At 40.9% G+C, this 13,979-nt stretch overlaps 1 protein-coding gene across 5 annotated transcripts in view; it reads left to right on the top strand.

Moving 5' to 3' along the window:
* Positions 1–13,979, top strand: part of klc1a (kinesin light chain 1a) — a 49,516-nt gene that overhangs the window by 13,207 nt on the left and 22,330 nt on the right. For all 5 annotated transcript variants that reach the window (XM_061062861.1, XM_061062862.1, XM_061062860.1 and 2 more), the window contains exons 5-10: positions 2,395–2,623; positions 3,720–3,807; positions 7,428–7,529; positions 11,755–11,928; positions 13,239–13,338; positions 13,645–13,697. In XM_061062861.1, the coding sequence (XP_060918844.1) occupies positions 2,395–2,623; positions 3,720–3,807; positions 7,428–7,529; positions 11,755–11,928; positions 13,239–13,338; positions 13,645–13,697 (746 nt within the window). The remainder of the gene's footprint in view (positions 1–2,394; positions 2,624–3,719; positions 3,808–7,427; positions 7,530–11,754; positions 11,929–13,238; positions 13,339–13,644; positions 13,698–13,979) is intronic.

The following is a 13,979-nucleotide window of genomic DNA, read 5'->3' as shown; positions in this document are numbered from 1 at the left end:
TAGTCAAAAAGCCAGAGGCTCTGATAGCCTGAAGAACTATTAGTACCGTAATTGTAGTTGAGGTTTGAGATTAAGATCTTTTAATAATCATAAGTCAGAGTAATGCAGTAATTATGCACCCGCACCCATTTACTCATCAACACCTCTATGTGCTTATTGTTGCACTCCCACACCCACCCACACATTCCCACTCACACCTTCGTCAGTGTTTACAGTAAATACTAACAAGTAGCTACATGTCAGGAAGGTAAATACAGAACTCAAAGTATAAAAATAATAACAAACACAGAGGGTGAAAGTATTGGCGAGGGTGAGAAGCAACAGCTTTTTGTTTACACGTTTCCAAACTGCGAGGGAAAAGGATACTTGAATCTCTCGGCTGGTTAATAACATGAAGTAATACGCAGACCTGAAATGGAGGCAATGCTGTTAAGCCCTGTGTGAGTTTGAATGAATGAGTAGATGGATGACAAAGGATGGAAAAGCAGAGCAGGAGGAACTGTACCCAGAAAGAGAAAATCAGGATGCATTCAGGATCTGCCGGTGCATAGGGAAGTAACGCGTCATTGAATGCTGCTTCCACTGACATTAATCCTCTCAGTGTGAAATGGAGCTGCATGATACTCTGTGTGAGGATGTGTGTGTGTATGTGTGTGTGTTATTGTGTGTAGTGTGCTGCACAAGTAGACAAGATATCTTTCCCCTTTACGCTTATTCAGACAGCCTGAAATGCTTTTGGGGTTTTTGGATATTGCTCTCAGCTGGAAGAAGATAATGCTGGAAAAAAAGCTGAAAATGATGATGACAGCTCTGCTTTTGTTTAGATTTAGCCTAAGGCTCTTACACAGTGTTTTTTTCGGCTCAAATATTTACTTTATAGTCATTTACTTTACTCTGTTTATCCCAGAAAAATCTTGTAAAGATTTAGTGTCATGTTCCTGTTACATTTCTAAAAGTGGGGTCCAAGAGATTTAGTGTTTGACCTCCCCAAATGTTCCGGGAAGAACTAAAATTGGAATAAAGATCGGTCAAAAGCAGAGTCTGATATAGCTTTCTATTCTTCTGTTCAACCGCCTCCCCTTGAAACATCAGCTTTGTACTTGTTGCAAGTAGATGTAGGACTTGTTGGCATAGCAAGGATGAAATATCTCAAAAGGTTAGACTGCTCGCACACCACATGGCTCCAGTATTCAGGAAATGTATTTCACCAGGAAATAAATCAATTTCTGGATTATTGGAGCCCTGTAGTGTGCGATCCGTCTTTCTCTTTATTTTAAGTGACTTTTGTGCTCAACTCAGCACCTGCCATGTTTGGTTTGGATGTGCGTGTTTTCTGGATTGTTGGATGTCGTTGCCACTTAAGCGCCTCCCTGGAGGGTGATTTAGAATCCTCCTGTCCTTCAAACACAAAGCTCCAGACGTGACTGATGCATGACGTAGGAAAGTATTAAGACAAAAACATATCACATCTATCTTTTTATGTCCAGGTGACTAATAGTTTATAACTCATTTTGAGATTTGTTGACGCAGAATAACTGTTTAGCTGCAGTGCTCAGAACTTCCTCCTTTGCCGCTGTGGATAATCCAAACTGATTTAGTTATTAGCAGCACCTGGCGCTTGATGTAAATGCTGAGTAGTGACATTTTGAGGTGTTGTTAAGATGCTTTAGGACAGTTCTGCAATTGAGGCCCTTTTTTGTTTTTTCTTTTTAATGCCTCTCTCTACCATGAGCTGGTGTTAAGTCGACAGGCTGCCGTGTTGTGAATGGTTGTGAACACCTGGTATCACTTAATGTCTGAAAATGTCCGTCTGGTCAGTGCTATTACTGCAGTGGGCTGCCCTAAGAAGAGGCGACTCTTTTTCAGAGTAAATATAGAGCTGACTGCCTTTAATAAGAAACCCCATCAGGTGGTTTCCTGACCTCTCACTCTCACTTTCACACATTATTACACACAGTCAGACACACACACAAACTGCATGTCATAACAGACATCACAGTAGTCCTCCTGACCCTGTACACAGTAGCTACCACATTTACTGTTCATCATAACATAATGAGGACATTGTTTATGTGTAAATAATCTTGTTTGCAGGGCATATGTTAGCAGCCAGATGGTGTTTGTTTGTTGTGCTCATTTGTGGGAACTTGGATAATTAATGGCTTCAGAGATAAACTTTAAATGTAGCAACAGAAAAGCAGTATTCATCACAGTTTGGGGGCTGCATTAGCTCAGTCTGTAAATATTACAAAAACATTACAGATAGAAAAGTAGAAAATAAACATAGATCAATAGAAATTTGTTTAGAGAAATCAATAAAGGCCAGTTGCACTAAAATCATCTTGTGTCCTGATGTTAAATCTTTCCCTCCATCTCCCCCTGTGTGTCCTTTAGTTCAGCCGACTCACGGCAGTGCTGCAGCAGCGGCCGCCCAGCAGGGAGGCTACGAGATCCCAGCCCGTCTGAGGACCCTCCACAACCTGGTGATTCAGTACGCCTCTCAGGGCAGATACGAGGTGGCTGTGCCCCTCTGCAAGCAGGCCTTGGAAGACCTGGAGAAGACCTCTGGACACGACCACCCCGATGTGGCCACGATGCTCAATATCCTAGCTCTTGTTTACAGGTGAGTTTTTTCTGTAAATGTGGCTCCTAGAATATGATCCTGGCCATCCTTTGATCCAGGAGGGAGTTTCAGGGGTGTTGTTTCAAACTTACAAAGGACTTTAGTAGATGTTGAAAGTCTTATTGGCCCCAGGAAATTAAATTCTTTGGAGCCAGTGTTGATGTTTTTTTTAAGAGTCTGTGATTTTTCATGAGATCTGGATTCCAAGTGGCTTGAGAAGAGAATTTTCTCTCTGTCTAGTTACTGCAACATTAACATTAAAAGTTTACAACTGCAGACAGAGTGAGAACTAATATTCAGTTTGCTGAAAACACTTTTGTTCTAGCAAATGAAAGTCCTCAATAGCTCGTAAATCCCTAAAGTCTCCGGGCAACTCTGATTATTTAACAAGCCTTCCCACAATCTCAGAGGGGAGTATATGAGAGAGAAGCCTGTAACTGAATGCTGGGACTCTGTTTGCTAGTTATCAATAAAAGGAATGCCTTTAACCTTGTTGCTTCAATAGCATAATTCAAATACTTTCAGAGCTAACAAAATCTGAAGAGAAACATGTGATAGAAGCTATTGCATGTCTTCTCGTTTGTCACCGTTACAACATGGTGGCTTTTCCTTGAAACCCTTGGTAACAGCTCTGAAAGCATTGTGTGACAGGCCTCTATAGGACCCTCCAAATAATAGTTGGATGCCTTTCAATGCTAGGAGTGGAACATAGCAAACATAGCAGACACAGCCAAAGATTTACAGTACTGTAACAGAAGTGGGGAAGCGTTAATTTCCCAGGTCAAAAAAACAAAAGATCAACACACAAGAGCTGGAGAAGAATTTTACACATGTTTTTTTACTTCCATAAATCGTATCCATTGAAAAGTCACGTTTTTGGTTTGGTTACCCTGGAGGAATGAAAGACTGGGTTTACTTGTCGTCAGTGGACTGTGGGAACTTCTGCAAAGGTATTTTAAACCATGTCACCTGAAAATAATGGGCTGTAAGTGGAAATTGTTAGCATAGTTTATCATTCTGTATCTTCTTTGTGTGCCCTGTCCGTCCATCTGTGTTAGCGTCATTGTGTCTGACTCTGTTTGCTCCTGTCTGTCAGGGACCAGAACAAATATAAGGAGGCAGCCAACCTGCTGAATGATGCTCTGGCTATCAGGGAGAAGACTCTAGGCAGGGACCATCCAGCTGTGAGTACATCCTCCTCTGAATTACATCAAAGTCATTTTGTCCTGCTCAGTTTTCTGGCTATGAAATGTTGGATGGTATTATTTTTCTGACTCTACTATGATCAGAGGGATGTGTTATCCCGTGTATGAGTTCAACGTAATAGCTTCAAAGGGTGGTTAGTCCTTGCTGTCGATTGCTGAAAACCCCTACACAAAAAAACACAAGACAGGTTTAAGCAGCTTGGTCCGTATGTGTGACAGCATTTCAGAGATTATGTCACATTATGGGGACGATACATAGTCACTTTTTTTCCTGAGAGTTGCATAAGAAGGTTGTTGGCACTTTCATGTCTGCACTTAACAGCAATTGATTGGTTAGCATAGCTTAGCATAACATACTCTTAAAAGCTTGCCTTGCTTTATTTGAAGATGATGAAATCCACTGAAGAACACCAGTTTACACCAAATATCTAATGATTAATCCAAAACCTTTATAAATAAAGTCCAAAATCCAAATGTTTTATTGGGTTTTTTTTTATGTGTAGTAGTTAGTCAGCTGTTTTGTTAATTGTCATTCATAACAAGCTCATGGAAGAAGCTTCACATTTAAGTACAGGGTTATTAATCTTCTCATCTCAACCTCAGCAAGAAAGTTAATAAAATGTTTCCAAAAATGTCCAGTGTCCCTTTATCATGAGTAAGTACAGCTAATGGAAACAAAACCTTTATAAGAGGCTGCTTGTTGCAGACTGAGCTGTCCACCATCATGTCAGTTCACTCACTTTGCAATATCCCCACTGCCCTTTGATCTGCATTTATTTGTGGCTGCTGCAGTGTCCTAATTCCCTCTCGGGGATCAATAAAGTGCATTAAAACTTCTCGACCATGCTCTCCTTCAGGTAACACATCAAACAAAGCAGGCAGCCATGATAACAGTGCAGCCAAAGTAGTTTTTGAATTACAGTTTTTACTTATCACTCATCATGATACAAAGAGCCTGAATTGACCAGAGCGTGTCAGAGTGCTGCTTTTAGATGTAATGTACTTTGTATCATGTTATCCCATTGGGTTGTGCCGGGTATTTGGATTCATTTTAATCACCACTCAATGTATCGTATGTCTGCTGCTGTATTAAATAACCTGCCTAAAATTATGATTTCACCTTTTTAACGTGTAGTTTAACCACCTAACAACAACAACAAACTCATATCCCAGTAAACACAAAGGTTTCATTAATAATTGAACCGGGGCTGTTCTCTAACCCATTAACCTCTGTTCATCAGTGTGATTGTAAACAAACAGCACATCCACTAACTGTGTTAACTCCAGCAGGCCTGTGTCTCCACTGTCTGGACCTCCGTCACTCACCACTTTGTCAAACTGAGGTTAGCCCTCTCCCCATTTCTCCCCTCCCACCTCCCACCTCATTCTCTAATCCTGCCACAAGGTCCTGATCCTTTGGAAGTGATTCCTTTAGGTGATTTCTTACGAGACATTTTGGCAACAATACAGAAAATTGTCTGACACTGATTTCTCTTTTTATGTTGTCTCATCACAATTTTTCTTTTCACTTGGTCTCTTGCTCTTGGTCTCTTAAACTTTTAATCACTTACAATTACTTTCCCGTTGGTTTGTTGTGAAAGAGGGGTTTTAAATCAAGGCTCTAATTTTAGATGCGCCTGATATTCATGAAAAAACATGATCTAGACCTCAGGTTTGATCAAGCACCTTTGAATGTACATGTATCATCACACATATCATCTACACAGTATGAACAATGTTTTGGCACAATGCATATTTCTCAGTGTTGTGATAATGATATGAAGAAGTTAAAGAGTGCATATTACCTTATACAAACACTTTAAATGTTCATGTTCTTCAATCATTACACAATACCTGTCAGTCCTGAATCCAAAATAAACGCTCTTTTCTCCACCTATAAAATGGGTACTTATGAAGTTGAGGGTTCATTTGTGTGGTGTGAAGGATGGCCATTGTTTACATATAGTTCATTTTCATATTTATTGGGAAAAAAACAGGGATTTGGGATTAATTGCTACATCACATTTTAATTGTGTTTACATAGTGGCTGATTGGGTGGTCTGGAGCTTTGATCGTTGAGCGACAGCTGAGGAATAGGACTTGGCATGGAAACTGTATCTTCTCTCGTTGGGTGATGCTAGTGTTAAACTAGTTTATCATAGAATATGAAAACCTGTATAGTTACCATGCAGGGTAGGCTTTCCAAGGCCTGAACTGAAATAGTTAAAGACCCCCCATCTGGGTGCTGTTGTGTTGAAGCTCTCCTCAGAGTAGAAGAGGGTCACAGACTAAAAGCCTATGATTGCGGTTTCTGCCCACACATCAATTTAGGTATCAAGTTCTGAACAATCCATGTGGGGTCTGCTTTGGGGCTTTTGACATGGAGACCTGGAGGAGGGTGACAGGAAAGAAGAGCCGATTTCATCTGAACCAGAAGGATGTTGTGTTTTTGGACTTTTGAGGACATTTAGAGTACCAGAATCATTGTTATAGTATCTCCTTCCTTGGGTCTCCAGCTGTACATGACACCATATTTGGCAAAAATACACGCATTAAATCTCAGATTACTTCAGTTGTCCATCTTGATGTATGAGTGACAGAGCAGCTCTCTACATCATCAATGTAAAGGCATAATTCTGACAAAATGTGTCCCTTTAAACTTTTGTTTACATAGTGCGCTTGTAACACTGAAACTCTCACATTGGTTTTGATACTTTATTAGACAACGAGGAGAACACAAACCATGGACATTGATATACCCTGACCCTGTTTTTCAGGTTGGTTCTTCTGAAAATTAGCTTAATTATGTTGCAAATCCCGCCCCAGATTAGCAAAGTATAGCCTAGCCTCTGTTCTGTTACTCTGACCTGGCATCTCCTGTGACTAATACACTTCTATTGACTAGTACCACATGCAACCCCACTTCAGATTGAACAGTCACTGAAGTAGTTCATGAGTGTTTCTGTTACTAGACCAGGCGGAAGATTGATCATTGACTTTTGTAGCATCTGTTGAAGTTTCTTAGACACATATAAGTGTTCAACAGCTTCTCGGATATAGTCATATTTGAAGCTGTGGGGATTTTTTTTTATCTTTACAGTAAAATTAGGATCCACATAAATCATGCTTAGCAGATCATTTCATGGAAAACACTTTTGGAAAAGTAAGACAATTAAGTTTGTAAATGCAACAGCCTCCTCCTTTTGCCCTGACCTCCGCCTCCTCTGGTCTTTCTAAATTACCTCCCCCTCATTCAGACACCTCCGTCCTCTCTTCGCCCTCCTTCCTGTCCTCCCACTCTGCCCACATGGCCACCAGATCCTTTCTGAACCAGAGATCAGAGGTGACCTCCAGGCGCCTCTGGTTTCCCTCCTCCTGAGTGCACTGTGGAGATTCATCCTACGGCTTATTGGGATCAAATGACAGCCCAGCACAATCACTCTCAGCTCTGCACATCCTCCTCCTCCTCATTAATTACCCCTAGATTAAGCACTGCGCTGCTGTGGTGGAGTCCTGCGGTTGCACAAACGTTCCAGACGTTGGTGACGAAGGGTTTAAAAAGTATTTTGAAATGACTAATTTGTTTGTGTCCCTGTCAGGTTGCTGCCACCCTCAATAACCTGGCTGTCCTGTATGGCAAGAGAGGAAAGTACAAAGAAGCAGAGCCTCTGTGCAAGAGAGCGCTGGAGATCAGAGAAAAGGTAGGTCAAACGTCATCAAACACCATGACTAAACAGATTCAGCAGAAGTTATACAAATAAAAGGAGAGCGCCCCCGCCCCCTCCCCCCCCCCCCCAGAGTTCACATCTGGTCTTTTTCTTAAATTCATTTGACTTAAAACTTGTACTTTAAAACAAAACTTTACTTCCACTTTCAGACAAACTTTGTCCTACTTTGAAACAAAGCAGTCAATCACTGAACACTGGGGATTTCACTCAGAAGATGTTCCCCATGAGTCATTGGTTTAGAGGCAGCTGAATCAAGGACACACTTCCTGTCGCCAAGCCCTGTCAAGCTTTCCGTTTTAGTACAGCTTGTTCATTTAACAACAATGACAGTGAAAGATTCACTCTCAGTGGATCACTATTCTAAAATGACAGTTGACAGTTACGGGTTTGGAAGCTGCTCTTAATAAAATAAGGTTTTTCTAAAACGCAATGAGTTACAACTCACAACTCTGGGGACCACAGACATTCAAAACGCATCCAGCTTTTTGCTCAAATTAATTTGTTTTCTGTCATGTAATAGTTTTTCGACTGTGTTGCAAGTAAACATTCATCTTACACCACATTTAGGCTTATTCATGTTTATAGAGGAAGAGAGGCTGGGACGACATTTCTGCACAATGGATGACAGACAGACAGAGTCTATGCACGTTTCTTGTTTTGTCATTGACTAGCCCACAGTAGTCTGTGGTCAATATATTTTAATATACAATATATTTTTAATTGATCAATAAATACAAAGTTTCAGACAAGCCCATTTGAATTCCATGCACGGTTGGGAAAGCCTGACTTATCATATCACCAAAATAAATGCAGCTGGTTCATTTAACGTCCCTTACTTTTGGAAATAATGCACAGTATGGAAACAAGCTAGATTGCTGTTTCCATTGGAGCAGTTAAACACACCGATTTATTGAATTATCTTACAATAAAAACACCCACCACCAAACAAAGTATTGCTTCGTGCAACATCTCCAAGCACAGATTCACACTAACAAAAGTGTGGAATATGGAACAGCATGTGTATTGTCAGGAAGAACATTTATTCCCTCTTCACTGTCTATCCTCAGCTGTTGGCTTAGGACAAACATTCCCTCTCTTTCCTTCACACTACTCAGAGAATGAGACGTCAGCTTTGGTTAAGCTGAGAGATGTCATTTTTTTGGTGCTACTTAAACTCGGATGATAATGCCCTCACTTCAGCTGAGAGATTTACCCCTGAACAGGAAGGGGGGGGGGAGGGGGTGCAAGGTGGCTGCTGCAGAGATGTTTCTCTATATTTATAGAAACTCAGTAAAAGCTCAGAGTCTAAGTGAGTTCTGGTGGCACCAGCGATGATCAGGTTAAGGATGTTATGACTAAAGACGATGCAGACTCCATAAAAAGATCAGTATTTTGTCTTTATACTGTAAGAGTCTGTGCTTGACTTCTGGAATGTGAAAAGATAAAATAAAGAATCTGCCAGTAAAAATGTACCAACCTTATAATGATGTAATTACACAAGTATTTGTATTCAGTATCATCACAATCAGGACTCAATGAATGTTTTCTTGAGCAGTTCCTAGTCAGGTCAAGTCAAGTTTATTTGTATAGCAAATTTAAAACAGCCTCAGCTGACCAAAGTGCTTTACAGACAAGGCGTTAAAACAAACAAAAAAAAACAAACAAAGACAGAAAAATATATTTGTTGGTCCTCCCTGCAGCTTACTGTAACATCCACATGCCTGTGCTGAACGGGGTTAAACGTTGCTCGGGGTCGATATGCCAGTTTAACCTGACTGCCTACATTCATTTTTGTATCTCAGTTTCTAGAAATCCTGCCAAACTGCGCTGCTCCTCCGAGATGCTAAACATTCACTGTGCTGTACTCTATGCTGTGTGTATTCTGAGACTGATACATCTCATTACTCTGCCATAGATCTCCATGAACACATCGATGTAGTTTATTTGGACTCAACTACATACACACACACACACACACACACACACACAATGTCCTGCTGCCCCAAATAATTACTGGAGCAACAAATGTGTTTTAATCCAACACTGCGACTAGCCCCAGACAAATTAACTATTTACTAAGTGTTCAGCTGTGTAAGGCAGCGACTGAGCCTTTTTAAAAGATGAAATGATCGACCCTCTTTAAAGATTTATGTCTTCAGTAGAAATCAGAGGCCTTGGAGCTGAGTGCCTCACACATGCTGAGGTGAGGGTTAGTTCACATAAGGAATGATTCTAGTGACTCATTTCTCTTTTCATTGAATCATTTTACGACAAAAGTTGAATTCTTTTTTTATATGTTTCACAACAAAAAAGATGATAGTAAAGAATGTCCAAGGGCAAGAGTATCATTTAAAGACAGTGGAACAATTAACTTTAACTGCGCTGAAGTGTTCAGTTGTCTACTGTGTACAGACTGTAATATCAACATTAAAATACAGGGGGCTGCCAGCCTACATTGCCTAAAACTAAATTGGCCTGAGTAAGATCTTGTGGATCGAAACGTTGTCCCGTTAAAATAAAATTAACCATCGGGAGCTGAATAGTGTGCAGACCTTTTATGCCGTTGCTACATTTCTTGTCCTGCTCCTGCATACATCTTGCCTGGGTGTGCACACACTCGTTTTCTCTTCTTGAAGCCTACACTAACTCACAAAAACGAGTCAAGCTCAGGCTAGTCGACTATCATCACAATCAGAATCAGACTTGAATTGTGTCCATCTCCATTCGGGCAAAATGCAGAGAAGTAAATACCTGAATTTGTCTAAAAACACCAAACTCGGTATTTATTTTGCCAAAACGTGGGTTCAGTGAGTGCCCTGTAAGTAGAGGCTTTCGGGCTTAATTTCAGATTAAGCATTGTTTCTAAGAGCTTCCTGGAAAACCACCACATACTGCAGCACTTTTGGTATTTGAAGGCTTCTATCAATAAACACAATCAGTTCCTCAGTGACCCCGATCTTGCCCTGTGCTCGGCTTATGGCAATCCTTTTCCAGCTAATGATGTTTACAGGGAAGCTGTCATATTTGTTACACTGTGGAGGCGTGGGAGGCCGGGGGCTGAGTGAATGCTGCAGGTGGCACCACTCGGATAGCTCTGCACCATCCTGTTGATCACACACACCGAGAGGCTGACAGTCCCCCACAGGGCGGGAGACCATCCTGTCACACTCAGGAGGGGGTTCAACCTCAGACCTCCTGCAGATTTATATATTGCAGTAATGTGAAACCAAAAATCCCCAAAAGCATAAACAGCAAGACTCTTGGTTTACCTTTTTCCTCTTTAATTTTTTGCCAACTGTTTCTCAATTTTTTCTCTCTACTCCTACTGTTCATATCCGCCTCTATCCAATGTTTTCATAAAGGTGGTTTCTCAGAGCTGCAGCCTGCAGAGAGTACACTTTTGCTGACTTATTCTCTTTTGCATTCTCTCCTCATTCATTCTCCTTTTCCTTCCTTTACTTTTTTCCAACTCCAGCCTATCTCCTCATCATTTCCTCTCTGTTCTGCAGTTTTCATACTGTCTCTGCCTCTCTGATCGTCCTCTTTGCTGTCAGACTCCCATAAAACCCTCTCTACACCTAGTCGCTAACGATCCTTCTTCATCTCTTTCACGCTTGCTATACTCACCTCTGATTGCGTTAAGCCTCCTCAGCACACAGGAAAAGCTTACTGTGCTGATTACAAACACTTCCACCTTAAAATATTATTTTGTCATGGTGGTTTTGCTTCTATTTTCATGTTCAGCTCTATGCAGACAGGACAATGCAGTTTCTGGGATAAATGTTGTTTGTTTCTCAACTGCTGTTTGTTCCATGTAATCAGCTTTTATTTAATCAAGCAGGTCAAAAGTCCACCAGTCTGGCACGGGTCAAATCTTTGAGGATACACTTATGTAGGTTAAACTGAACTGAAAGGTTGATGCTGAACACAATTCAGACAATAAAGTAAATTAGGAATGAAGAAGCAAACAACTTAAGCAGTTTCAGGCACAACATTTTGACAATCCAAAAAGACAAGATGCCAGTTACAACATGAGCTTCCCCACTTCCTGGTTCTATGCTGGTGGTATTTTCTCACTCTGTAAAAGCTGTTGCCCAAATGGCACATCCAAGAAATGCAGCTTGTCGTCTAAAAGTCATTTTTGGTTTGACGTAATGACTGTTTTTGTTACCTCCCTCTCCAATTGTTTCCGTCCCAGGTGCTGGGGAAGGACCACCCAGACGTGGCCAAGCAGCTGAACAACCTGGCCCTGCTGTGTCAGAACCAGGGCAAGTACGATGAGGTGGAGTACTACTACATGAGAGCGCTGGAGATCTACCAGACCAAACTGGGCCCGGACGACCCCAACGTGGCCAAAACCAAGAACAACCTGGTGAGAGGGAAGAAGGACTAGTGGGAGCAGTTTTTTAATGCTTGTGTCAGCTGAGAAGATTTTATTTGTATCAACCGAAATCACAATTTAGTTTTATTTCTCTGGGGGCGTCACAGTCCAGACCCTCGCTCTTAACTACACTACCACCCGGGCCAGAACGAGTTGTCCTTGCTCTGCACTCAGTCAGTAAAAGCACAACAGGTTCCCGCAATCGATTCAAAGAAAAATTTAGCAATGAACACATGGTTTAAGATCTGCCTGCACTTTTTATGGAGCAGTTTAATGTACTCCAGCAGAGCAGCGTTATATAAAATATGCATCACGGCCAATTGGCTACGGTTGCTTTTTGTTGTATTTAATTGTCTCTGGTTCTTTGTTCCCACCAAAGCTCAGCCTGTTCAAGACAAAGCAAGTTACTGAAGCTGAGCTCAAAACAAAAAGTGCAGATTTATCTCAATAATTGCAACCACATCTTTGAATTGAAATTGTCATCATATGATTGATTATAACAATTTTGTATTTGTCTGAGAAGCTAACTTTAAGATTCATCTTTAAATAGATTTCTTACCAGTTTTTTTTTTTTTTTTTTTAGGACATTTATTTTTACTGCCTATTTATTTTCATAGATTACGATCTGAGTAGCTACATCATCTCTTAGAGGTACTGCACTTACCAACAAGTTATTTTAGATTGCGCCAGTGGCCTAGTGGTAAGTTTATGTGCCCCATGTACAAAGGCTACAATCCTCCGAGTGGGCAGCCAAGGTTTGAGATCCGACCTGTGGCTCCTTTGCTGCAAGACATTCCCCACTCTCTCTGTCCTCGATTTCCAACTCTATCCACTGTCCTGTCTCTCTAATAAAGGCATTAAAAAAATTATTTGAGGTTTTACAAAGAAACATATTGTTTTAATTGAAATACATAAAACATTTCAAGGGTTCAAATTTGCTTAATTGGCAATCTTGTGTTTTTAAGTCTGCTCTGAATCCTGCAAGTCAACCAGTTGGGACTAATTGAGGTTTAGGTAAAGAAATTTAAATAATAAGGTCTTTTAAACAATGTTGCTGAAAAAACTCCTGCCTCACACATCAACTCCCTAACCTTACCCATCTCCTCATCTCACTCTATAACTGTTTCCAAAATTACGCAGTGGGTGGAGTTAGCCTCAGAGAAGAAGGTGCATTTAAACTGTTTGTAGTAAAAAGGTCGATAAAAAGCTTTTTTTGATGTTGCTCTGTGGATTCCCTGAGAGTGTAACGTCATCATTTGTGCTGACTCCTTATGTTTGGTTCTCTTTGTTTTGTTTTCCAGGCTTCCTGTTACCTCAAACAGGGCAAGTTCAAGCAGGCTGAAACTCTGTACAAAGAAATCCTCACCCGCGCCCATGAGAGGGAGTTCGGCTCTGTTGATGGTACCTACTGTGACTTTGATAATAAAAAAAGAAAAACACAGACACACATTTCAGCCGTAATCCACTCATGCAGAGTGACTTTGAATTAGTACAAATATAAACACATTAGTCGTCCTTCTACAGACCCTGCTGTGCTCCTCCTCTGCTGTAAAGGTTAATATTTTCAGGCTGCTGTATCTGTAAACAAAAATGACCTTTCAGCTGAAAAATAAAAGCCTTATTCCTTCAGATCCAGAGCTGCGTATCTTTCGTCTTTCACTAATGATTTACTTCTTCTCATGCGTCTCACTGTGTGTTTCTCTGCAGATGAGAACAAGCCGATATGGATGCACGCTGAGGAGAGAGAGGAACAAAGCAAGGTGAGCCGAATCTGAGGATAAAGGTCAAGCCTTAACCTGTGTGCTATCATGTATACGTTCTTTAAAGTAATGCATACCCACATTTTGTTTATCTAATATTGTTCACAGAATCAGTTAGAATCGTTCCCTTTTCGTCTGCTAAATCAAAGTCAGGGCTTGGCCGCACATTCAGATAACAACACACTGAGTAACACTGGCAGCAGCATTAAAGTACTCAGACAGTTTTATGATGGTATTTACGAGGGAATAAGAAGGACTCCCTTTACAAAGAGTCGGATTAGA

This window comes from Labrus mixtus, chromosome 18 (assembly GCF_963584025.1).
Source record: "Labrus mixtus chromosome 18, fLabMix1.1, whole genome shotgun sequence".
NCBI lineage: Eukaryota > Metazoa > Chordata > Actinopteri > Labriformes > Labridae > Labrus > Labrus mixtus.
The sequence above is the reverse complement of the archived record's forward strand: the minus strand, read 5'-3'. Positions and strand labels throughout refer to the sequence as shown.